This window comes from Sardina pilchardus, chromosome 16 (assembly GCF_963854185.1).
Source record: "Sardina pilchardus chromosome 16, fSarPil1.1, whole genome shotgun sequence".
NCBI lineage: Eukaryota > Metazoa > Chordata > Actinopteri > Clupeiformes > Clupeidae > Sardina > Sardina pilchardus.
In genome coordinates, this window is record NC_085009.1 from 20,212,629 (window position 1) to 20,240,606 (window position 27,978).

General features: G+C 39.7%; 2 protein-coding genes and 1 pseudogene across 3 annotated transcripts; all 3 read left to right on the plus strand.

The window, feature by feature from the left end:
- Window positions 1-8,922: 8,922 nt before the first annotated feature.
- On the plus strand, window positions 8,923-11,749 carry LOC134059592 (C-type mannose receptor 2-like; annotated as a pseudogene).
- A 2,213-nt stretch (window positions 11,750-13,962) lies between these two features.
- On the plus strand, window positions 13,963-18,939 carry LOC134059593 (C-type mannose receptor 2-like). The gene is made up of 5 exons (XM_062516038.1): window positions 13,963-14,020; window positions 14,969-15,022; window positions 15,835-16,218; window positions 16,847-17,212; window positions 18,557-18,939. Exons 2-5 carry the CDS (start codon window positions 14,989-14,991, stop codon window positions 18,937-18,939), a joined length of 1,167 nt encoding a protein of 388 aa, XP_062372022.1. The 5' UTR covers window positions 13,963-14,020; window positions 14,969-14,988.
- A 3,338-nt stretch (window positions 18,940-22,277) lies between these two features.
- LOC134059674 (macrophage mannose receptor 1-like) lies at window positions 22,278-27,953 on the plus strand. Of its 2 annotated transcripts, XM_062516123.1 has the most exons (6): window positions 22,278-22,359; window positions 23,158-23,211; window positions 24,274-24,666; window positions 25,414-25,761; window positions 27,039-27,452; window positions 27,669-27,953. In XM_062516123.1, the coding sequence occupies exons 2-5, from the start codon at window positions 23,178-23,180 to the stop codon at window positions 27,446-27,448; spliced, it is 1,185 nt and encodes a 394-aa protein (XP_062372107.1). In that variant the 5' UTR covers window positions 22,278-22,359; window positions 23,158-23,177; the 3' UTR covers window positions 27,449-27,452; window positions 27,669-27,953. The 2 variants fall into 2 exon arrangements, with proteins under 2 accessions (XP_062372107.1, XP_062372106.1); XM_062516122.1 differs by having other exon boundaries at window positions 27,039-27,953.
- The last annotated feature ends 25 nt before the right edge of the window (window positions 27,954-27,978 follow it).

Consider the following 27,978-nt stretch of genomic DNA (forward strand, 5'->3'; position numbering starts at 1 on the left):
CCCTCATGACTTCATCTTTGTGAACATGAGTAAGACCTGGACTGAGGCACAGCGCTACTGCAGGGAACACTACACTGACCTGGCCACCACTGAAAACATGGAGGACATGCAGATGATGATGGACACTGCTAAAGGTTATGAGGGGACAGCCTGGATTGGGCTGCACCAGACTGCTGTCTCCAGCTGGAAGTGGTCCCTGGCAGATGATGGTTCTTATGGTCCTGGAGAGGCTGACTTCACTAAATGGGACCATCGTGAGCCTAACGGTGGGGCTCGGGAGGAATGTGTAGAGCAGTGGTCTTCAGGTTCATGGAATGATGACAATTATAATACAGGACATCAATTTGTGTGCTATGATGGTGAGAACATTTATTCATATTCTGGTTTCCTTCAGTATTTATTCTTACAGTAAAACTCTGAGAACATCTGTTATCTACAGTAATTGTAGTTTTAACAATAAACCACTCCATAGCCTACTAATGCTACTAAGTTTCCAGTTATTTTCTATGAAAATTATTTTATTTTTAAAAATAACATCCATATTGTTTTCATAAAATATGAAATGCCATTTGGCATTTCAACCAACCACTTCATCTAATTCAACAACATCTTTAAACGGATCTTACTACTTTTTGGATACATTTTTGAAAAGTTGACCCTTCAATTTTGGTGGTGCTAAATTCACATAATGCTTCCATGGCAAAGTAAGAAGTATACATCTCATTTTGAAATACCAAAATAGTTTTGTAACTTCACTTACTTGTTGCTTGCATGGCTGTTGCTGCTATGGATATGTAGGATCATTTTGTTGAACATAGTTTTTATCCTCTAGAGACCCACAGTGGCATTGAGCAATATGTCCTCATTGAGAAGCAAACGTCCTGGAGAGAGGCTCAGGAGTACTGCAGAAAACACCACATAGATCTGGTCAGTGTGAGACACGAGGGGGAGAACCAGCGGATTGTAGAGACAGCGGGAGGGAGAACGGTTTGGAATGGCCTGTTCAGAGACGACTGGATCTTGTCCGACCAGAGGACCTCATCCTTCAGACACTGGATATCATCATTCCCTAAGAACAAGGGGAAAGACAACTGTGCTGTAGCAATGCTAACGCTAAATCAAGGAATATGGGCAGACAAGAAATGTAATGAGAATAAATATCCTTTCTTCTGCCGCTTGGGTAAGTTTTATTTATTATGTATGTACGTTTTCTCAGTGATCTCGAGTGATGAATTATTTCAATACTACTGCTACTAACTGTGTTGTTGTGACATTGCCAAATGAAATAATGGGGAAATGTAAAATGTAATATGTCCTTTTTTTGATCCATACTCTAGAGTGTTCGTTAATATCTTAAAGGAATAGTTCGGAATTTTGGACATAGGACCTCATTTCCAATTTTACCGAGGTGATATAGGTCGGTGGAAACAGTTTTTATCACGTCAATTGCAGCGTTCCCCTTTGCCAACGCTGGTTCTGAGCTAACGCATTTCAACGGTAACATCCAAAACAGTCTTACTCACTCCACAGCACACCCGAGACAAGTCAATTAAAACGTCAGACTATTGATATACATGTCCGTGTTGATAGAATAATTTTAGAAGTAAAACTAACCTTGCAACTCAATGATTTATTATATTTTGAGGGACTAGTTTCTCAATATCAATCCGCCACTGCCATACAGGGAACAAAGTAGGCTATTGCAATGCGATGCAAGGTTAGTTTTATTTCTAACATTGTTCTATCAACACAGGCATGTGCATCGATAATCTGACGTTATAATTTATTCGTTTTGGGTGTTCTGTGGAGTGTTTTCAGTGGCAGGCTGGATGTTACCATTGACTTGCATTATCTCGGCACCAGGTTAGCACGAGATGAACGCTTCAAGGAAGGGCAGAAATTCACTGAAAATGGTCTTCACCGACCTACAGTATATCACCCCGACTAAGTTGGAAATGAGGTCCTATGTCCAAAATTCCGAACTATTCCTTTAACAGAAAGTAAGAGTTACTCTGTGTTCACACTTGCATGATGAAAATATCGGTTCTATGAGTTGCTCCTTGAAGTCATCTGAATGAATCAGTGACATGGCCCCTTACACACCCACACATGCGCACATATATATTGTAGGCCTACACATTCATACACAAAGATGGCCAACTTAAACTGGCACCTCGCTAAGTTTTCTACCTCCTGTGATAAACATTTATTCTTACTAGCCTCAAGATCTCATCCATCAAACCAGACCTACGGCTCTGCCAAAACTGTAGGAGGTCTCAGTCATTTTTGGGAGATTATGTTATGTCCTCTAAGTTTGATGATCAGTTGAAATGAAATCATGTGCTCGCAAGTTGTTTTTATCACGATAAACATAGCTACAAACATGTGTGTCCGTGTTTGTGTGTGTGTGTGTGTGTGTCTAACTCCTCTGTGTTCTATTGCCAGTGAAGAGACAGATTGTGAGAGTGGAGCTTCGAGTTGACCCCTCCCTGGTGAACACCCCTGAGGTTCAGGAAGTCATCCTACGTCAGGTGAGTCTCTACTCCTCACACTTCAGCCACTGCACACAACAGACACACAGAGAGCCATGCCATTTGAAAAAGGGCTATTGTCTGAAGATTTGATGGAGTCATACACACTTCAAAACCTTGATTTCATTGTGTGAAAACAGCAGAGGCGGACATCCCGGGTTCAGAAAGTAAAAGTCTAAGTATTTGATCCAACCATTTAGTCAACCAGCTCATCCTAATTAGCAGCCAGGTAGATCAGAGAATAAGTGATATCACCAGTGTTAAGTAATCTGGTTCTGTAGAAAGAATATATGGCAGGACTTTTACTTTCTGGTACTGGGATGTCCGTCTCTGGAAAACTGAGGGCCGTGGTGGTGGGGCCAAAAATACGGTTCTGCTCTACTTTTCAGATCAAAGTGAAACTCCAGAAGAACGGACTTGCAGAAGGTGCCAAACTGAGCTGGATAAAGCATCCTGATGGACAGATTTTCCACAAGAAGAATGAGAAGGGAGAGAAAAAAAGAGGGGAGGAGCAAAGATGAGTTTTGAATTTCAGTAGCCAAAATGTTAAAGGGTAAACAAGGGGGAGAGTGGGGACTTTATAGTTTAATGTTGCTTTTTGCATGACCGTAATCTTATTTATTTAGCTGGATCAAAAGAGCCTCCAACTCGCCATTAATTCCATGGAACAGGTCACCTCGTTGGCCGTTATCCCACCTGTACAGTTTCCCCATTTGTCTTTTTAAAAGTTTTTAGCCTACTCGTGTTTTCCTTTGTGTCTTTGGGTCTCCTCCAAACAAGCCCTTTAAGCTTTTAAGCCCTCAAATATGTGTACATTTTCAGGGGAATTAGTGGTGTAACCTAACACTCAACCGACATGGTTGTGAGATATCATTAATATTAAATCATCTGTTTGTTCAATTAATGAAATTATTAAATAAAGTGTTTGTGATTCATTTGACCGTGCATGACCACATTATTTTTCTTGAGCTCATAAAATCAGTGCATTCTACTCATGTATGGTGGTGGGTTTGCTCTTGAGTGAGTCAGCTGAAGGATCTCATGGGATTGGTCGGTTTCCAGATACTGTAGCTGTGGAAGATCCGGAGATAGCTTGAGTTTCAGACCAGTGGTGACTGGAGTGACAGCTCTCTTCTCTTCCAATGAAAGGGTCTTCTATTTATATGTTGCTGGGTGCAGAGGAAAACTAAAGTTACTAACGTAACGCTACATTGCATTACATTTGGCTGACTCTTTTTTTTAACCAAAATGACTTACAACATGGTAAAACATTTCAAGCTTTTTTAAGAGCAATTCTAACAACAATTTTAGGAAAATTGAAAAGGGTATGCTAGAGTGTAGTAAGAGTGAAAAAAGGAGAAAGTGATAAATAGTGAAATTAAAAAGGTATGAATGAGCGCCTCCTACTTGTCCCTGTCAGAGTTTTTGTGGACACCTCAACAGGTGGTAAGTCAAGGATCAGGAAGTGGGGCATGTGGCTTGGAACAACCACCTACCTTTTTGTCCCTTTCGAGGTTGCCATGGTTGTGGACACCTCAACAGGCACAAGCAGGTGGTAAGTCAAACAATACCAAATAGATTTCATCTTGATAGGATTAATAACACTTGGTTAGATCACTTCTGCCACACACACACACACACACAGAGAGACACACACACACACACACACACACACACACACACACACACACACACACACACACACACACACACACACACACACGTCCATCCATCCCTGTGTTTGTCTCAGACGTATAGATCATCATAATATCACCACAAGGGGTCACCCTTTTCTCTCATTACTCTCAATGGTGAGAGTGGTCGGGCATTGTATGGAATACAGTATGTTAAAGGTGACACAAAAAAATGGGCGAATTAGAACAAAGTCTACTTGTGATGTCAAATATCGCAAAGCCATTGAAGTTCAATTGGGGTTGCCAAAGAGGGCGCCATTTAGTCAAACGGACCATTACAATACCCAGCCTAAATATAATAGCCTAGAAATCTAGACGCCCCTAGCGGCAGCAAATGTAATTTGGCTGGCGGGGCAGTCTAGCAACGCTCCGTAGAGCTAAAGACCTGAGAAATGGAAAATAAAAGCGGGCCAATCACAGTGTGTATAGAGTCAGTGGGTGGGCTAAACATAATGGTGACTGACATGCGACCAGAAGTTGCGACGGTAACGCATCCTGTTATTTGAAAACAAGAAGATGATTCGTTTAGCGTTATCCTATTGCGTGGAGAGGGAAGTTTACGCATTCCTGCTACTTGAAAACAAGAAGATGATTCGTTTAGCGTTATCCTACTGCGGGGAGGGAATTTGAAAGACAACTGTTTATCCCACCCCTCTGATTGAGCCCTGTCTACGGTGAGTGTCCAGACCCTACATCTTGATGTGGGTCTGGCTCGTCAGTCTATAAATATAAGGTTTTAATTGAGCTTGTAAAATTGTAGTTGAGTTTAATTTTTATGAATCAAAGTTGAATATATACTATTGTAATATCAGAGAACACAGTACAAAACTCGTTTCACCCATTCTATGGATTTGCTGTAGTGAAATATTTAGCCATTGTTTTTTTTACGTAACCATATACCATATAAACGAGTTTGGTTGGGGAACTACTGTAAGGTTGTGTTAGGAGGACAAGAACAGAGGAGACTCACACATTCACCATTAGTGTGTATTTGAGATCTAACACCACTCATGTTATTATATCATTCTGCAAACGGCAACTATTTTCAGAGCTGAATAAACAGTTATGTTATAGGCCTATAATAACGTATAATGGCTGGTTGTGTAATGTCGTAATTTGCCATAAAGTAGCCTTTTTTGCATGGCCTCACTGTTTGGTACTGGTTGCAGTCTCATTGTTTGGTCCTGGTTTATAACTTATTTGTATGATTGATGGACCTCTATCTTTCCAGGAACTGGAGAGGCTACCATGGAATATGGAAAGTAGAAGGAACAGCAGTTTGCATTTTACATTCCCGTTCTTTTGCCCTGTTCCCAGTAAGAACCAGGTGAAGGGGCTTAGGCTATTAATTTCCTGAAAATTTCATCGAAATCCATCCATCACTTTTTGAGTTGCTAACAAGCAGACAAACAGACAGACAGACAGACAAACAGACAGACAGACAGACAGACAGACAGACAGACAGACAGACAGACAGACAGACAGACAGACAAACAAACAAACACACAAACCCGATGAAAACATAACCTCCTTGGCGGAGGTAATAAACACTGGCACCATCATTTGGGTGAATTCAGTTCTGCTTGTACGAATGAACCAACATAGATGGTCCAGGAAAAAAAAACATTTGATTATCAACTACATGCTGGTGGTACAAAATATGACTGCCTCTCAATCCTAGCCTGATAAACCAGCCTAAATGGATTGGATGTCTAATTTAGTCTGGCTCCGATGAATGGATACAACGGAACATTGTTGATGAGCACAACCCGTTGTCTTTCAAACCGTGTCTGTGCCTATAGGCCAACGCTCCCTCAAAACCCCGCCCCAGAGCCCTCTGCCCCGCCCGCGTTGATTCAAAACACATCTCTGCGTTGTGATTGGTTTAGTTGCCATCTGCCAGATTCAGGGCAGTGTTTTCAAAATGTACAGTGGTCCGAGGCCAGACCCAAATGCAGGCAAAACATTTTGCCGTCCAGCAGTTGGCGCTGGTTTTCCAGGCTATCTCAATCCTGCACGTTCTCTCTGCAAAATAAATCACGCCGGTCAATTGTCTCCATCTTGTACTCCATCCCCTAGTCTTGAAACCCACATGTAATTGAGCGTGTGCATCTGTGTATGTGTGAGTGTGTTTCCTTTTGAGTGTGTGTGTGGGTGGGTGTTTATGTGTGTGTGTGTGTGTGTGTGTGTGTGTGTGTGTGTGTGTGTGTGTGTGTGTGTGTGTGTGTGTGTTCGTGCACGTGTGTTTATGCTAAGTTTCATGTTCCCTAGTGTTTCGGTAACCATGAATCGTTGACCAAAAATACTCATGACGAAACAAAAAAAAAGTAAAAACACTTGACAACTCTTTTATGACGGTTGCTTTAGCGGTCATAATAATTTGCATGCTGCTGTGGAACCTGGCGGACAGCACAAACTTGACCCCCTGCACAATGAGCAATCGTCAGTCTGAGAAGAGCAGCATCAGGAGTGGCGCATAGAAACTCAAGAGCAGCACAACCAACAACCGACCCACCAAACACATCCCCTCATCAGGTGAGGTCCAAACTTTATCCCTCTCAGGAAAGTGGGTATTGTAATGCTCTCTCATGTCTCTCTTGCTGATCATTAGTCCATGTGTGGAAAGTCTCAGAATTATTCTTATCTAAAATGTTTAGTTAGTTTAACTAAGCTTTTGTGTTTTGTGATTATGCTGATTTTGCCTTTTGAGATTACTAGCTTACTGTAAAATGAGTGTACTTTTGAAGTGGAAAAGTAAACATGATCATTACAATCAAGTCAACTATACTCATGGAGTTATTTTGCATTACCACAACGACAAATCCTCAGTATATTCATTGCATCTTTATCTTTAGTATATTGTACTGTTAGTCACTACAGTGTAAACAGGATGATAAAAACCATCCCAGCAGCTTAACCCAGCAGCTGACACCACACTCAACATACACTAGTGTATGTTGAGTGTGGTGTCTTAAGCTGCTGGACCTTGAATTTACCCCTTGCTGAACTGTTGTCACACTGTTAAGTTAGTTAGTTAACCTTAACCTGTTAGTTAAACTTAGTTAAAAACAACAACAACAACAACAACAACAAAACCCCATGCAAATCGATTGCCTTGAAATAACAGACTAATCTGGAATAGGAATTGCAAGTTGTGGAAACAAATGCTAGTACTTAGTGTAGTACACTTATAGTACACTACTGAGCACACTTCCTATGTAACCTAACTTGGTCATTACAAATAAAGTGTACTATTGTATTTACAGTTTTTTTTCCAATTGCTTACACACAAATCCTTTATGTACAGTAGCACACAATTTTTAATACCTTTGACTCAAACTTCACAACTCTACATCAATTCAGCAAAACCATACACTAATTCTCAGCCGTGACACAGTTTTCAATTTAGCTTTTAACTTTTTGCAATTCAATACACACAATTCTCTTCCTAACACACAAAAATATATCAGGAAGTAACTTGACTTCCTATGCCAACACAACCAATGTTAATGCCACACTTATACTGACTGTATGTGCTGTACAAAACTGAATTCACAACAGCAACTGATTTATTCAGAACAATATGTATTTTTGGTTCCAATACTGATTGGATTGAGTTTGTTTTGCATATTACTGTATTTTCACTCTTATATGGCAATCTTATTTTTTTTTTTTTTTAAACCCATAAAAATGATAAAAAAAGATTTAGAGTAACAGTGTGTAAATGACAGACATATGCTTATAATACTATGTAAAATGTGTTTATGATGTGAAACAAATGCTTGCTTTTGAGATATGTTTACAATATTTTGAACGCTGTGTTTGATTTCGCAAGATACTGTAGGGGGCACTTTTTGCATTTGTTTGAGCAATTACTGAATTTGTGTGTAGAGCTTTGAAAGATAGAGCTTTGAAAATGTGTGTAAGCAGTTGAAAAAAACTGTAACTGACAATAAAGTGGCAATGACATATGGTTATATGTTGTTTACCTCCTCCGCCAAGGAGATATATGTTTTCATCGGGGACCGGCGTTTGTCTGTTTGTCTGTCTGTTTGTCAGTCTGTTTGTTAGCAAGATAGCTCAAAAAGTAATGGATGTATTTAGCTTAGTGGTGTAATGGCATGGTATGGCCACGTGGTGGCGATCTGAATAGTTTAGGTTCAAATGTATAACAAACCTACAGTAGGAAGAACAATGCAGGCGGAGGTCTGCACACTCCGAGTGCTTTTCTAGTTGTGTATGTTAAGTTGATGCATCACACCATCAAGTGGATGACTATCCAAAACACCCCAATACTCTGGGAGGAAGAATAATTACAATTTCTGGCACACATGTGTAGTGCTTTCCTAAACTGGTAGTACTCCACAGTAAAAGAGGAACATTACGTAACACTCCCAATATCCAGCACTCACCTGGGTGACAGACATTACATGCCTGGCTTTCACTTCACTGAGGTGGTTTGGCGAGGGAGCCCCAACCCCCAACCCCCAATTTGAATTGTCTGTTGGTCAAAATTGTGTAATACTCTTGCATTCATAGGCCTATTTCCTGCAAAATGTAAAGGTGACTTTTCAAAGCTTTAAAGGGCCTATATTATAAGCTATAGTGACTCAAACTCCCAATAGACTTACTTGAAAATATATATTTGTAATACCTGTGTAGTTTTTATAGTAATGAGACTTGTGCTATTAAGGGTCATGATAGAGATGTCTGGAAGTGCGTCCATGTTAAGAGTTACTCATACTGATACTATCTTAATTGTAGGAGCAGGTTGGCTGGAGATCATGGAGTGGAGACTGGCCTTACTGCTGTTCTCAGGTCAGTACTTGTTATTCAAGCAATAAGGCCCGAGAAGCCGTAGTTTACACTGATTTTGGAACAGCAAAGAGAACAGTTGTTAGGCACGACATGAAAGCGGAAAGCCTAAAACAGCCCTTAGCTGTTCTATAATCAGTGCAAACTACAGACTCCAGTGGAATAAGAAATGAAGGTTCTCTCAGAAGAGACAGGTCTTCAAGTGTGTGATGTGACTGTGTGAGAGTGTGTGCTGAGCTTGAGCGGTCCACCCCTTGTCATATCTGTCTGAATAGTTGTATCATATTGATGGTCAGTTTGTCAATGTCAATATCAGGTTATTGATAGAGCACGTTTAAGAACAATAGCAGTTGACTAAAAAATGGTAGATTAAAATCCTGTTCAAAGTGTCTGTGGGCCACACTCCTAACACCAAAGGATTTATTTATAGCATCAATCTGGGTGCTGTGTGTGTGCATGTCTGCTGCTTCATTAATGTAAACCCCTTTACATGATTTCTCATTCTTCTTCTTATTATTATTATTATTTGAAGGTTTTGTGGAGTGTATCCCTCATCACTTCCACTTTGTGAACATGAGTAAGACCTGGACTGAGGCACAGCGCTACTGCAGGGAACACTACACTGACCTGGCCACCACTGAAAACATGGAGGACATGCTGATGATGATGGACACTGCTAAAGGTTATGAGGGGACAGCCTGGATTGGGCTGCACCAGACTGTTGTCTCCAGCTGGAAGTGGTCCCTGGCAGATGAAGGTTTCTATGGTCCTGGAGAGGCTAACTTCACTCACTGGTTACAAGGAGAGCCTAACGGTGGGGATGAGGAGGAATGTGCAGAGCAGTGCCTTTCAGGTTTATGGAATGATGGAAAGTGTAATACAGAACGTCTATTTGTGTGCTATGATGGTGAGAACATTTATTGCTGGTTTCCTTCAGTATTTATTCTTAGAAAGTCTGAGAACATCTGTTATCTAATTGTAGTTTTAACAATGCACCATTCCATATTAATGCTAATCAAAAGGTCTCTGAATATTAGTAAATAATATAGAATTATGAAAACATTTCAACCAACCATGTCATCTGATCAACAAAAACTTAAAACTGATCCTATTATTTTTTAAAATACATTTGAAAAGTTGACCCTTCCATTTTGGTGGTGCTAAAGTCACATACTGTAGGTGTAATACTTGTGGCTGAAAGATTCATTGCTTTATGTAATTAAGTAATATTCTTAAGTTGGGCTATATGATTAATATTAGTTCAATATATGCTTTGTTTCTGAATTCATGTGGTGTTAATGGTTGAAAAAATTCATGCCACGTGTATTTGAGTGTCATGTGGAAATGCACACACATACTTTTTTTTACATTTTAATGTTTCTTCCCAGATTTGCATAAACAGGAAACAATATGGAAAACTGTTCATCACAAGTGATACTGTTCCTTCATTATAAGATAATTGCCAAAATGATCTGTAGTTGTTATGCACAGAGGAATACATAGTTGAATGGTACTTGCTGGAAACTGCTGGAAACATAGTGCTGTCATGGGTGGCAAAGAAACAATGCATTCTGTTTGGAATACAGTACCAAACAGTTCTGTAACTTCAGTTACTGTTGATTGCATGGCTGTTGTTGCTATGGCTAACTAGGATGAGTTTTGTTGAACATAACAAACTTGTTGTCTTCCAGAGACCCACAGTGGTAGCGAACGATATGTCCTCATTAAGGAGAGAAAGTCCTGGAGAGAAGCTCAGGTGTACTGTAGAGAACAACACACAGATCTGGTGAGTGTGAGACACGAGGAAGAGAACAAGCAGATTAAAGAGAAAAGTATAGGGTGGAATGTTTGGATCGGCCTGTTCAGAGATGACTGGACGTGGTCTGACCAGAGGCCCTCATCCTTCAGACACTGGAGATCAGACGCCCTTAATAACCAGAGGAAGGACAACTGTGCTGTAGCATGGCTAACTGAAGAAAACAAGGGGAAATGGAAAGAGAGTGAATGTGATGAACAACATCCTTTCTTCTGCCGTTTGGGTAAGTTTGCTATCTCCAGTGCTGAACTATTTCAATACTACTGCTGCTATAGCCACTCCTTATCCTTCAGAGACTGGAGAAGAGACAGCCCTAATGACCAGACAACTGTGTTGTTGTGACATGGATAAACCAAGTTGGCATGGGGAGATGCGAAGTGTAATGAATGTCCTTTTTTATTCATGCTTAGCATCTTAACAGAGAGTCAGAGTTACTCTGTAATCATTTTGTTGTTACCCAAACAACTGCGGTTTGTAAGAAACGTTTTTTCTGTATCTGCGTTTCTTTCTGTCAGACAAATTTCAGCTGGTGAAGAAGAATCTGACCTGGACAGAGGCCCTCGTGTACTGCAGACAGCACCACATGGACCTGGTCTCCATCACCTCACCTGAGATCCAGGGCTGGGTGATGGAGGAGGCTAAACGGGCCTCCACTGAGCAGGTGTGGCTGGGCCTGCGCTACCTGTGCCCACATCTGGTTCTGGGTCAGTGGAGAGACCGTCTGCCCGGAGAACTGGGCTGAGGAGAGAGAGAAGGAGAACGGGAGGGAGGGATGCTGTGGAGATCAGAGAGCAGGAGCGCTGCAGTCTGGAGGGGAGTGGATCAGCCTGCCTGACAGCACCAGACTCAACTTCATCTGCGCTAATTGTAAGAGATTAAGATATAAGACATGAATGTGTTTGTGCATGCAGAACAGAGAGAGAGAGAGAGAGAGAGAGAGAGAGAGAGAGAGAGAGAGTACTTGTTGGATTTATTGTGATGTGAAAAGGATGAATGACTGATTGATTGATTGATTAATCTGATAATTGTTAACTTACTGCTGTTTTCCACAGGAGAGACAACATGGATGTCCAGGGTGCAGGCTGCCAATGTTAATCATGTTTAGAAATAATTTGTATCAGTTATTTAAAGCAACATTGTGTATTTTGGGGTTAATTATTGGGGATAATTCTCCCATCCAGTGATAAAATGCTATATTACAACAGATTACAGCAAGCAGTTTATCAGTGCTAACGAACATTACTGTAAGCGCAAGACTAAGCTAATGTGGTCATCTATCGCCGTGCAAAGTGTCAGAAATCATCAGGTTATTTAACGTTAGGGGGTTCCCGGCAGCACAATTTGAATCTTGAATTTCCCCTTGGGGATCAATAAAGTATCTATCTATCTATCTATCTATCTATCTATCTAACTATCTATCTATCTATCTATCACAACTCTTTGGTAACTGACCGACAAATGCAAGAGGCAGAGCAAGAATACTGTATGTCCCTCCTTGGCTACTGTAGGCTATTCTAAAGATGGAGGCCAAAACATGGCTGTTGCTACAATGACGATTTGCGCATACTGTATGTATTCTGAATGGCAGAGTCTAAGCTTACAAACATACTTTGATTTATTTGAAGGAAGTAATCACACATGAATGAGCACATATTTTGGAAGACAACATATTTTTTTCGGCTAAGAATTGACCCCAAAAAAACGACACAATGTAGCTTTAACATACAGTAAAAATAACTTTTAAATGATTTTGTATGTGTTGGAGATGCACCTTATTTTAACATTGACGGGTCACTAATTATTTAAGCTTATGGGTGATGTGGCATCTTTTATTAAAAAAAGGTTTTGTTAAATATATCATGAATGATCTGTTTTGCATATTGTGGAATTTTCCATTGTCCTACAGTATACCTAGACTGAGAGATTACATTTTAAATCATTTTAAAATATTTGCTTAGATGCACCTCTATTTAACATGGATGGTCACTAATAAATCATACTAATGGGTAAGTTGGCTTAATAACACAGACTGCTTATTATCATATTCTTTTTAGAAAGTCTTGTGAAATGTATCATGTATTGTCTATTTTTGGATGCTGACTGATTATTCAATAGTTCTAAATAAGTGTGATCATAAGCATGAACTTATTTTAAGGAATCTTAAACATTTTCAAATTTGAGATCATTTCAGTTTTTACACTTATTTACACTGTGCCTTGTTGAAAACATTGTTGAATCTTCTTTTTTTCAAAAATAAAGCTTGCGAAGGTATCTCTTATGTCATTGTGTATTATTGTTTGAATATACAGTGCCCTCATTTATTGAAGTAAAGCCAGGAATGATAATACAAAATGGATGTTTATCTCAGTCTTATAAAACAAAGAGGGCAAACAATGCACCATGAATAGCCTGGGAGAGCCCAGACAAACCTGTTTGCAAATTTGAATATGCCGAGATATGTGTTCTGGTGTCAACCAGGCTATAAAATGTAGTTTTGTTTTTGTATCACTTTTTTTGTGTATGTTTATTCTATTTTCATTCAACTTTCAATTGACCAGAGTGCATGAATTTCAAATTCAAATTTCACTAAGGTATATAAAGTGACCCATACTGTACTGTAGATCAGAAGCCCAAGTTAATCCTCAATATGGGAAACACTTGTCTGAAAATGGTCATATTTAAAGCTATAATATTAACAAAGGTTTACGCAGCCATATGCTGATAATATTACTATTCTCCCTATTGTAATTGTTCACTGTTAATTTAATTTGTACTGTTATTTATTTGTATGTCGCTTTGGACAAAGGCATCTGCTAAATAACCATAACCATAACCATAACCATATGCCAGACATTTTAACATCCAGGCTTAACAAGGAGAAACTAGGAATAGAGAGAAGAGAATAAACACTGATACCATCATGAGCTGATTTGTGTGAATTCAGTTCCTCTTGTTAAACAATTAATGAACAAAGATGCTCCAGGGAAACAAAAACATTTGACTACACTGTACATAATTTGCATGCTGTTTTGTAACCTGGCACACAACTCATACTTCATACCCCGACACAATGAGAGTATAGCCAAGCAGCATCAAGAGTGGCACATAGAAACTCATAACCAGCACAACCAACAACCGACCCACCAAACACATCCCCTCATCAGGTGAGGTCCACATTTTATCCCTCTCAGGAAAGTGGGTATTGTAATGCCATCTCATGTCTCTCTTGTTTATCATTTGTCCATGTGTGGAAAGCAGTGAGGCTACTATTGTAGTGACTTGGCTACTTTGGCAGCCTGATGGACTGATTACTGGTATACAATTGTTTCTTATAAACTCTCCAGTCTAGAGGACAGAAATGTACTGTTGTTTACTAATGTGGAATTGAAGTCCATTTATATTTATGGAAGTAATGCTTTCTCTGACCACTGAAAAAAAGATTACCATAAATTGAATTCACCTGATATATGCTCACTGTTCCTAGATAAAGAACATGGGTTAAATTGAATCAAAATTGACCTTTATCTTAAATATCTTCTGTAAACCATATTCAACATAACTACTTAAATTAAAAAAGAGACAACATGCAGATGAAAACTGTCCATAAAAAAGTATGAGGTCTAGATTCATCTTAAGGCTATATTTACAAACTTGGTAAATTTCACTACTTTTCCTATTTTCTCAATATGCTTTTGTCATTGACTGATATGTATCTTGCTATCTTGGTATCTCTCTCTCTTCTCTCTCTCTCTCTCTCTCTCTCTCTCTCTCCCTCTCTCTCTCTCTCTCTCTCACACACACACACACACACACATATCCCTGTGTTTGTCTCAGACGTGTAGATCACCGTAACTCATCTTATCACCACAAGGGGTCACCCTTTTCTCCCATTTCTCTATGGTGACGGTGATTCTGTACAGTAAATGTACAGGTGACATCTGCATGGCCGGTCACCGTTGCATTTTTCAAAGCTGCTATAGTGACTCAGGAGCTGCACTATTGATGCTGTCTTTATGAAGAGATCAAACTCCCAATTTGTGGGTTTGTTTTTATACAGGTGCAGGTTTTTTTCATGTTAAGAGTTACTCATACTGATACTATCTTCATTGTAGGGGAAGGTTGACTGGAGGTCATGGAGTGGAGACTGGCCTTACTGCTGTTCTCAGGTCAGTGGAATGTTATTGCAGTTATTAAAGCTTAATGTTAGGGTCTGTTAGTTTTGTTAGGAGTGTTAGTAGGGGAGGCTTTCTCAGAAGAGAAGGGTTTTCAAGTATGTGATGTGTCTATGTGTGAGTGGAGTTTGTTAGGTGTGATATAAAAGAAGGCTCTCTTAGAAGAGAAGGGGCTTCAAGTATATGTGATGTGTTTGTGTGAGAGTGTGAGTGAGTGTGTCCACCCCTTATCATTATGTCTGTCTGTATCAATTGAAGTATCATGTTGAAGGTCAATTTGTCAACGTAAATGTCCCGTTAGAGCACTTTTAAGTTTTTTTTTTTTTTTTTTTTGCTTTCTGCTTACGTACTTGTTGCAGAATTTGGGTCATTATGTCAAAACTCAACACACACTCAGTTGGAGATGAACATTCATGCCACAACTAAATATCGCAATCCAAATTTCACAATCCTTTGTAAAAATGTAATTGATGCAAAAACAAAAAATATATATATACACTGTACATAGGCTATATGTACACTGTCTACATATATATGCACACGTGCACCATTTGGTGATAACAACTTTAAGTTTTGAGGCTTTGCTCTGAGCTTAATTTTGAATGTGTAAGTAATTGGCAAAAACTGTAGGAACAATGCAGTTGACCAAAGAGCTGAACAAGAGTTGATCAAAGAGAGCAACACTTCTAGCACCAAAGGATTTATTTACAGCATCAATCTGGGTGCTGAGTGTGAGTGCATGTCTGCTGCTTCATTCACTTGAACCCCTTCACATGATTTCTCATTCTTCTGCTTTTTATTTGAAGGTTTTGTCATGGAGTGTGTGAGTATCCCTCATGACTTCATCTTTGTGAACATGAGTAAGAACTGGACTGAGGCACAGCGCTACTGCAGGGAACACTACACTGACCTGGCCACCACTGAAAACATGGAGGACATGCAGATGATGATGAACACCACTGAAGGTTATGAGGGGGAAGCCTGGATTGGGCTGCACCAGACTGCTGTCTCCAGCTGGAAGTGGTCCCTGGCAGATGAAGGTTCTTATGGTCCTGGAGATGCTAACTTCACTCACTGGCAACAAGGACAGCCTAACGGTGGGGATGGGGAGGAATGTGCAGAGTGGGTATGTGGAGATGGGTGGAATGACAAGGATTGTACTGCAACTCTTCCCTTTGTGTGCTATGATGGTGAGAAGATTTATTCAAATTCTGGTTTCCTTCAGTATTTATTATTTGTTGTAATTCAAAGAACATCTGTTATTATAGTTTTAACAATACACCATTCAGTTTTGTAATGTTAATCAAAACCCTTGATTACTTCTTAAATACATTTGAAAAGTTGACTCTTTCATTTTGGTGATGCTAAATCCACATAGGTGTTAAACCAGTGGCTGTACGACTCATTGCTAATGCTAAATGTAATTAATTCATATTCTTTAGTTATTTATTATTTCAACACTTGCTTTGTTCCTGAATTAATGTGATGCTGCTGGTTAAAAAATATATAATGCCAAATGCATTTGAGTGTCATGTGCAAATGCAAAGACATACTTTTTGAAATGTTAAGTTTTATCTCCCACATCTGCATAAATTGTCCTCCATTATAAACTAATTGCCTCAATATAGTTGGCATGGATAGAGGAATACATACTTGAACACTAAATGCTGGAAATTGCATAAAGCTGTCAAGTAACAAGTATAAATTCTGTTTGAAATATCAAAATCGTTTTGTAGCTTCCCTTATCGTTATTTACACTGCTGTTGCTCCTGTGGCTAAATTATTGTTGTTGAGCAGAACAAACTTGTTGTCTTGCAGAGGCCCGTAATGGTAGTGAGCGATATGTCCTCATTAATGAGAAAAAGTCCTGGAGAGAAGCTCAGGAGTACTGCAGACAACAACACACAGACCTGGTGAGTGTGAGAGATGAGGAGGAGGACCAGCTGATTAAAGAGGAGGTGGGAAAAGCCTGGAAACCAGTTAAGACAGGATGCAAAATAGTTTGGATCGGCTTGTTCAGAGACGACTGGACCTGGTCTGACCAGAGGACCTCATCCTTCAGACACTGGAGATCATCGTTCCCTAAGAACAAGGGGAAAGACGACTGTGCTGTAACAACGCTAAATCAAGGAACATGGGAAGACAGGAAATGTCATAGAAAATATCCTTTCTTCTGCCATGTGGGTAAGTTTTACATCCTCTGTATGTAAGTTATACTGTATATGTCCAGTGATGAACTTTTTCAGTTCATCACTGGACTACCAGCTACAGTACCATTTACAATGGCCAAATACAATGGACATAATGGGTAGATGTCAAATGTAATAAATGTCCCTTTTAACCATACTATAGAGCGTTAACATCTTAACAGTCAGAGTGATTTTGTAATCATGAATGATGGAAATATCTATGATGAGTTGCTCCTTGAAGTCTAGAGTCATAGTTAAGGAATCAGTAACCTGGCCCCTTACACACACACACACACATTTTATATACTTTATTTGATTCCACTTTACAAGTCAAGTTACATAAGGAATCAAATTTCTTGAATAATCCAGTAGATTAAAGCAGTTCAACAATCCACCATGAGTCCACAGGTTCAAGGGTATAGGAAACATCGTCTCTTCCAAATAAACATGCTTCCTATAACTGCTGATATGGAACAGTATTTTACAAGCTGCTTAGCCTTAGTCTTATATAGTCCCCCAATACAAAGCCCACGGACCACCAACCTATGTACATGACCTAGGCTACCAAACACTAACACAATGAGCTGGCATTTGTAACCTAGGTTCTCAATGACCGAAATCAAAGGCTGGTATTTAAGTGTTTTTGCACAGTATGAGTCCTCCATAAATAGGTCAAAAGCACATGACACTTCAAATATTTTAACTGTTTTAGCACTCTGAGAAATGATGATAATGTCCGGTGTGTTTGCAATTCCAGAGAAGGTGTTTGCAGGGGAATAAAACCATTCAGAGTGGACAGTGGTGTGTTTGTAGATCTGCTCTTCCTCTGTGTGTGGGATCTGAGCAGCTATGAGGTCCACAAGTCTGTCATGTCTGGCAATATACAGTCCTTTAAGGGAGCTACAGCTGTTCATAATGTGGGCTACTGACTCCAGATGTTGGGGGGGGTCATGCAGCATACAGAGGGGTGAATGGTTGGAGGGAAACCATAGTGAGAGGTTATATTTTGTGGGGAGAACCTGAAGGCGGGCTTTTACACAAAAGGTGAGGATGTCACACACACACACACACACACACACACACACACACACACACACACACGGGTACACACACACACACACACACACACACACACACACACGGGTACACACACACACACACACACACACACACACACACACACAGACAGTACACACACACGGGTACACACACACACACACACCCATAATAATGCAGACACATACACTTGATGCACTATACTCAGACAAGTCCTGTTTTTATTCAATTATAATGAATTCCTCCTTTTTTTTTTTTTTCTGTATCTGCATGTTTTTCTCAGACAAACCTCAGCTGGTGAAGAAGAATCTGACCTGGACAGAGGCCCTCGTGTACTGCAGACAGCACCACATGGACCTGGTCTCCGTCACCTCACCTGAGATCCAGGGCTGGGTGATGGAGGAGGCTAAACGGGCCGCCACTGAGCAGGTGTGGCTGGGCCTGCGCTACCTGTGCCCACTGAACATCTGGTTCTGGGTCAGTGGAGAGACCGTCTGCCCGGAGAACTGGGCTGAGGAGAGAGAGAAGGAGAACGGGAGGGAGGGATGCGGTGCAGATCAGAGAGCAGGAGCGCTGCAGTCTGGAGAGAAGTGGATCAGCCTGCCTGACAGCACCAGACTCAACTTCATCTGCACTAATTGTAAGAGATTAAGAGATATGACATGAATGTGTTGTGTGTGTGTGTGTGTGTGTGTGTGTGTGTGTGTGTGTGTGTGTGTGTGTGCATACATACATGAGAGAGAGAGAGAGAGAGAGAGAGAGAGAGAGAGAGAGAGAGAGAGAGAGAGAGAGAGAGAGAGAGAGAGAGAGAGAGTACTTGTTGGATTTATTGTGATGTGAAAAGGATGAATGACTGACTGATTGATTAATCTGATAATTATTCACTTATTACTGTTTTCCACAGGAGACATGGTCAACATGGATGTCCAGGGCGCATGCTGCCAATGTTAATCAATCATATTTAGAAAGAATTTGTAATCTCTTTATTTACTGTAAAGCAACATTGTGTATTTCCGGGTTAATTATTGGGGATAATTCTGCCATTTAGTGGATAAATTGTATATTGCAACAGACTACAGCTCCCTCCCAAGATGTCATACATGACTTTATTGAGTAGGCCTAGTACTGCTCATAATGAAGTTATTTTAGAAAATTAAATGTGCATTGCTTTCAGTAATTAAGTCTGTGAAACTATTGCTCATATATAGATCATCCAAGATGAATAATGTTGTTGTGGATTTGATATTTTGCCTTATATTCAGCAAGCAACTTATCAGTGCTAACGTTATTCGACATTACTGTACAAGATATGTGGTGCAAGGTGAAGCTAATGCGGTCTTCTATCTCCGTACAAAGAGTCAGTGATCATCAGGTGATTCAGCGTTAGGGGGTTACCGGCAGCCGCGAGCACAACTATGTAGTTTGGTAACTGACCGACAAACGTGAAAGGCAGAGCTAGAATTTCAGCTACTGTATGTCCCTCCTTGGCTAATGTATTCTAAAAATGGAGGCCGAAACATGGCTGTTGCTCTACAGAAAAATTGCTTCTATGTGGGTTATTCTGAATGGCAGGTTCTATGCTTACGAGAACTTTGTTGGTAGAAGTTACACATTAATGAGTAGCCTACATATTTCGGAAGTGAACATGTTTTTTTTTTTTTTGTGCTATGAATTGACCCCCCAAAAAACTACACAATTTAGCTTTAACATAAACATAGCTATTAAATTATTTTGCACTTTTTAGAGAGGCACCTTAATTTAACATGGACGGGTCACTAACTAATCAAGATTATGGGTGATGTGGCTTAATAACGACAGACATATTTTATTATACTCTTTAAAAATATATATATATTGTTAAAATGTACTATATATAATATATTATCTGTTTTTAATATTGTGGAAACGTCCATTGTCATATACCCAGACTGAGATATTAAATTTGAAACAATTTCAACATTTTTTTTTACATGCACCTTTATTTGGATGCTAATGAATCATGCTGATGGGTGATCTGGCTTAATAACACAGACTGCTTATTATTATATTCTTTTTAGAAAGTATTGTGAAAAATATCATGTATTAGGCCTATCTATTTTTGGTTATTGACTGATTATTCATTAGTTCTCATAAATATTTATTATCATAAGCATGAACTTATTTTAAGGAATGCCATGGAATCTTTTTACATTTTGAAATAATTTCTTTTTCATTTCATTTAATTTACGCTGCCTTGAAGAAAACTTTTCCAAAAATAAAGCTTGTGAAGGTATGTCTTGTTGTCATTGTGTATTATTGTTTGAATATACAGTGCCCTCGTTTATTGAAAATTAAGAAAACTAAATAATAATATAAAATGGAGGTTTAGCTCAGTCTTACAAAATAATGAAGAAAAACAATGCACCATGAATATATTAGCCTGGGAGAGCCTAGACAAACCTTTATGCAAATTTGAATATGCAGAGATGTGTGTTCTGGTGTCACAAGCTATAATAGTAGGTTTAAAAAAAAAAAAAAAAAAAAAAAAATATTATTATTTATATCATATAAACAATTCAACTTTGAGTTAAACAGGGTGCATACATTTTTAAGCAGAGTCAAATGACTTCAAATGATATAAAGTGACCCATAGATCAGAGGCCCAAGTAAGTTGATCTTCAATATGGGAAAGACTTCTTTGAAATGCCCATATTTGAAATGCCCATATTTAAAGCTAAAATAATAACTAAGGGGTTCTAATTGACCGGAAGTGTGTCAAACCTGCCCAGACAACGAGCCATGTTTTGTCTTGCCCCCACATGTGAGGAGGATGACAAGAGACGAGGCAAGACAATCCAAAAGGATCACTGATGGTGAGTAAAAGAGGGAAATGCACTTTGAGGTCACCATGTATCCAAAAGTATCATCTGAAGTGTCCTCATTTAGCAGATATGCCAAGTAAAAACTTGGACAGGAATATCTCAACACCATCTTAGAGCGGCAAGAAGTTCACATCCCAGGACTATACACATCCCAGGACTGTACACATCCCAGGACTATGCACCTCCCAGGATTATACACCTCCCAGGGTTATACACATCCCAGGACTATACACATCCCAGGACTATGCACCTCCCAGGACTATACACATCCCAGGATTATACACATCCCAGGACTATGCACATCCCAGGACTATACACATCCCAGGACTATACACATCAGAAGACTGAACACATCCCAAGACTATACACATCCCAGGACTATACACATCCCAGGACTGTACACAGTGAAATCTGTGTGCGGTGCCCCCTGAGGTCAAGAGAAGTACAAGGGGAGACAGGAATAGAGAGAAGACAAAAAAAAAACACTGATACCACGATGGGCTCATTTGCGTGAATTCAGTTCCCGCTAATGAACAAACGTAGATGCTCCGGGAAAAAAACATTTGACTATGAACATTTTGAATGCTGTTTTGGAACCCGGCACCCAACACTTACAGTACTTGACCCCACCACACAATGAGGAAATAGTCAGTCTGAGAAGAGCAGCATCAAGAGTGGCACATAGAAACTCAAGAGCAGCCAACCGACCCACCAAACACATCCCCTCATCAAGTGAGGTCCAAACTTGATCCCTCTCAGGAAAGTGGGTATTGTAATGCTCTCTCACGTCTCTCTTGTTTATCATTAGTCCATGTGTGGAAAGCTGTGAGGCGACTAAAGTAGCTCAGCTGCTTTTGCAGTCTGATGGACTGATTATTATACAATTCTTTCTTAACCCCTCCATCCATAAAATACGTACAAGGGGGACACTAGTCACACTACATAGAGAGAACAAAATAAACATCTGATCTGATACCATCTTGGGCCCATTTGGGTGAATTCAGTTCCGCTAGATTATACAATGAACAAACACAGACATTCCAGGAAATAAAATTATTTATCTATTAATCATTTGCATGCTGTTTTGGAACCAGGCAGACAGCACAAATTTGATCCTCACACACAATGATCTGTCAGTCTGAGAAGAGCAGCATCAAGAGTGGCACATAGAAACTCACAACCAGGACAACCAACAACCGACCCACCAAACACATCCCCTCATCAGGTGAGGTCCAAATTTTATCCCTCTCAGGAAAGTGGGTATTGTAATGCCCTCTCATGTCTCTCTTGTTGATTATTAGTCCATGTGTGGAAAGCTGTGAGGCTACTATTGTAGTGACTCGGCTACTTTGGCAGACTGATGGACTGATTATACTGTACAATTCATTTCTCAGCCCCTCCTATCCAGGGCATAGGGACTAACTAATACTTACAGTATGTGGAATCTACGTCTCTTTCATTTACTAATGTGGAAGCAACAGTCTCTTTTCTGAATAAAGAAAAAAGAGAATATATTGAATTCACCTGATTAGAATGTGTTCACCTGTCATTGGTAACGTTAAATTCATAGAAGTTAAATCAATATTCATCTTTCACTTAAATATCCTTGGTCCATAAAACAAATGTGACGTGATGTGTAATGTAATGTGAAAAATAAACAACATGCAGATAAAAAGTGTACATAAGATATGAGGCCTAGATTCATTTTAATGTACTGTATACAGTTATGCATATTCACAGCCTTGGTAAATTTCACTACTTTTCCTATTTTCTCAATGTGCTTTTGTCATTGATTAATCTCTCTCTCTCTCTCTCTCTCTCTCTCTCTCTCTCACACACACACACACACACACACACACTCACGCACATACACACACATTGTGTCCACTCCATACTGCTTCCTATTCACTTTCTCTCAATATGTTCGCTGTAATGAGACGTGTACTATTAAAGATCATGATAGAGAAGTCTGGAAGTGCGTCCATGTGAAGAGTTACTCATACTGATACTATCTGCATTATAGGAGCAGGTTGGCTAGAGGTCATGGAGTGGAGACTGGCATTACTGCTGTTCTCAGGTCAGTGGACTGTTATTACGGTTATTGAAGATTAATGTTAGGGTCTGTTAGTTTTGTTAGGAGTGTTAGAAAGGAAGGTAGAAAGTCTTCAAGTATGTGATGTGTCTGTGTGAGAGTGTGAGTGAGAGCGTCCACCCCTTATCATATCTGTCTGTATCAACAGAAGTATCATGTTGAAGGTCAATTTGCCTTCACATTCAGTCAATGTGAAGTTGTTAATAGAGCACTTTTACAGTTTTTGCCTTCTGCTCACACACGTTTTGCAGAATATGGCTCATTATGACAAAACTCTACACATAAGTCAAATTAGACACAGCAGATGGAGATGAACTACTCACGTCAATGCCACAATTAAATACTGCTATCAATCTTTTCTAAAAAATAATAATTATTGCAACAAAATGATACACACATGCACCATTTGGTTACAACAACTTTAAGTTTTGAGGGATTGGTTTGAGCCTTAATTTTGAATGCGTAAGTAATTGGCAAAAACTGTAGAAACAATGCCAATTGATCAAAGAGCTGACTAAGAGCTGACCAAAGAGAGTTACATTCCTAACACCAAAAGGATTTAGCATTAATCTGTGCGCTGTGTGCGAGTAGCCTGACGAGCCAGACACCTACAGTACATCAAGATGTAGGGTCTGGGAACTCACCATAACTGCGCTCAATTGGAGGGGTGGGATAAACAGTTGTCTTTCAAATTCCCTCTCCACGCAATAGAATAGAGCTAAACAAATCATCTTGTTCTCAAGTAGCAGGATGCTTGAAGGTCGCAACTTCTGGTCGCACGTAAGTCATCATTATGTTAAGCCCGCCAACCGATATGCACAATGTGATTGGCCCGGCCCTCGTAGTTGCTAGACTACCCCGGCAGCAAATTAAATTTGCTGCTGCTAAGGGTGTTTAGATTTCTAGGCTAGTGTGTGAGTGCTTTTCTTCTTCTTCTTCAAAGGTTTTGTCACGGATTGTGCTGTGTGTGAGAGCATGTCTGCTGCTTCATTCATTTAAACCCCTTTGCATGATTTCTAATTCTTCTTATTCCTCTTCTTTTTAAAGGTTTTGTCATGGAGTGTGTGAGTATCCCTCACCACTTCATCTTTGTGAACATGAGTAAGACCTGGACTGAGGCACAGAGTTACTGCAGGGAACACTACACTGACCTGGCCACCACTGAAAACATGGAGGACATGCAGATGATGGTGGACACTGCTAAAGGTTATGAGGGGACAGCCTGGATTGGGCTGCACCAGACTGCTGTCTCCAGCTGGAAGTGGTCCCTGGCAGACGATGATTTCTATGGTCCTGGAGAGGCTGACTTCACTAAATGGAACCATGATGATGAGCCTAACGGTGGGGCTCGGGAGGAATGTGTAATGCAGCGCCCTTCAGGTTTATGGGATGATGAAAATTGTAATAGGCCTAGTGGACATCGATTTGTGTGCTATGATGGTGAGAACATTTATTGCTGGTTTCCTTCAGTACTTATTCTTAGAAACTCTGAGAACATCTGAAGTTTTAACAATGCACCATTCCATATTAACGCTAATCAAAATGTCTCTGAATATTAATAAATAATATAAAATTATGAAAACATTTCAACCAACCATGTCATCTGACTCAACAAAATCTTAAAACTGATCTTATTATTTTTAAAATACATTTGAAAAGTTGACCCTTCCATTTTGGTGGTGCTAAAGTGGCTGAAAGATTCATTGCTTTATGTAATTACTGTAAGTAATATTCTTAAGTTAGGCTATATAATTAATATTAGTTCAATATATGCTTGGTTTCTGAATTCATGTCGTGTTACTGGTTGAAACATTTCATGCCACGTGTATTTGAGTGTCATGTGGAAATGCACACACATTTTTTTAAAATTGTAATGTTTCTTCCCAGATTTGCATCAAAAGGAAACAATATGAAAACTGTTAATCACAAGTATATTGTTCCTTCATTATGAGATAATTGCCTAAATAATCTGTAGTTGGCATGCACAGAGGAATACATAGTTGATGGTACTTGCTGGAAACTGCTGGAAACATAGTGCTGTCATTGGTGGGATAGAAACAATGCATTCTGTTTGAAATACAGTACCAAACAGTTCTGTAACTTCAGTTACTGTTAATTGCATGGCTGTTGTTGCTATGGCTAACTAGGATGAGTTTTGTTGAACATAACAAACTTGTTGTCTTCCAGAGACCCACAGTGGTAGCGAACGATATGTCCTCATTAATGAGAAAAAGTCCTGGAGAGAAGCTCAGGTGTACTGTAGAGAAAATCACACAGATCTGGTGAGTGTGAGACACGAGGAAGAGAACAAGCAGATTAAAGAGAAAAGAAAAGGGTGGAATGTTTGGATCGGCCTGTTCAGAGATGACTGGACGTGGGCCGACCAGAGGCCCTCATCCTTCAGACACTGGAGATCAGACGCCCTTAATAACCAGAGGAAGGACAAATGTGCTGTAGCATGGCTAACTGAAGAAAACAAGGGGAAATGGAAAGAGAGTAAATGCGATGATCAACATCCTTTCTTCTGCCGCTTGGGTAAGTTTGCTATCTCCAGTGCTGAACTATTTCAATACTACTGCTGCTATAGCCACTCCTTATCCTTCAGATACTGGAGAAGAGACAGCCCTGATGACCAGACAACTGTTGTTGTGACATGGATAAACCAAGTTGGCATGAGGAGATGCGAAGTGTAATGAGTTAGCATTTGCCAACCTATTACTTAGGCAGGTGCTCTCCTGTGTGTCTCTTATACATATTGTACTGTAGACAAACCTTTACTCTATGCAGAATGATGTAAATGTATTCCTCTGAACTGTATGGAGAATGGAATGGAGCCTTTCATTGGCAGCAAAAAAAGGAAGAGGGAGTCACTCCCATATGTATAGATCAGGAAGGATAGCACTGCCCGCTGGCCTTAGTGCACTGAAAAACAAGGTTGATGCAAAAATGACAACTGCCCTGACCAAACATGAGTGAAGTGCAGTAAGTGTGATGTTCACCTGGCTGGGCTTCACCACAAAATAAATGTCTGGTTGAGTTTCACCAGCGATATGAAAAGCAACAAGGGACCCATCTAACACACAGTGAAGAGACGTTTTTTGACTTGAATCAACATGGTATACAGTATATTCAAAATTCATCATGCAGAGGCAATTTTTGCATTTTTGTTTAGTCAGAAAGACCCTGAAATTAAGTGAATCAAGTGATTTCCAATTAAATATATCCATGAATAATGAATCCATTTATCGTTAATGAATTGGCTTTTACATTGACAAATCATGAAAAACTATATACCTAAATGGGACATAGTCATTTATAAATGACGGTATCCCCAAATAAAATGTATACAATTTTAGGCCTAAATAGACTTAAAATCATAGGTGTTTGATTTTTTTTCATTGATATTCTTAATAAGTCCTAACATAAGGGCTAACATTCACTCTGATTGGGCACATCCTCTGTCTTCTGTCTTTGAACTTTATCGAACTGACAGGAATTAGTACTTAACACTCAGAATCGGAGCTTATTTCAAAGAATTCAGTTAGGGTGACCAGATTGTGCTCTTTTTGGTTTGTGAAAAAGAGGACACAAGAGAAAACACTGCCCCAAAAGGCTGTTTTGCCTTCGTTTGTGAACGACGATGCAATTTCGCTGTAAACACTCCTGGATGATTTTTAGGTCTCAAAAAGAGGACATGTCCTGGAAAAAGAGGACATCTGGTCACCCTAACTATGATTGTTGTTCTCTCTAAATACAAATACAAATGTGTGACCAAAAGGGTTATTCTGTTGTATTCACTATACTGCTCCCAGACCAGCTTCATCTGGTTTCTGAGATGATGAACTGGACCACTGCGTGGCATTACTGCAGAGAGCACAACATGGACCTGGTCTCCGTCACATCACCCGTGATCCAGCGCTGGGTGATGGAGGTGGCTAAACGGGCCTCCACTGAGCATGTGTGGCTGGGCCTGTGCTACTGTTGTCCAGAAGACCTCTGGTTCTGGGTCAGTGGAGAGAAGGTCAGCTGGGAGAACTGGTCAGAGGAGTGCGGAAGCGAGAACGAGGGTGGTGGAGGCGAGAGCGCAGGAGCAATGCTGGCACGAGAGGGGCATCAGTGGGTCAGTCTGCCCACCAGCGCCAAACTCAACTTCATCTGCACTACCTATGAGGAGGAAGAGCAGCCCGTCAGCGCAAAGTGGAAACAATGGGTGACTGATTGATGAAGTGAGTGATTGGTTGAATGGGTGGTTGATAAGTTGATTGATTGATTGATTGATTGATTATTTCATTTTATTTATTTCTTGCTTGATTGTTTACTTGACTGGCTGATTGATTGATTGATTGATTGATTGATTGATGGAATGATCCATTGATTGATTGATTGATTGATTGATTGATTGATTGGTTGATTGATTGATTTACTTATTGTTTGATTTGCAGGAGAGCTGACATGTATTTCAAAGGTGTATATTGTCATTATGAAGCATCTTTAGTTAAGGACACATTTTTATCATTCTCTTGATGTAAACTTTTATTTGTAATAGTCTGTTTGTTTTTTTGTTTGCCTGCTATTATCTATTTTACATGAAGGGTTATTATTTAATGGTTTATAAGAATAGCTGGGTTCATAACAATAGCATAACAATAACTTCAAATAATGGTGTGGATCTCTATATACAGGAATTTTCACTTCTGACTTTAAACCCTTATCATATAGGCACTAGATAGGAGAGTAAGGTAAACATTTTCA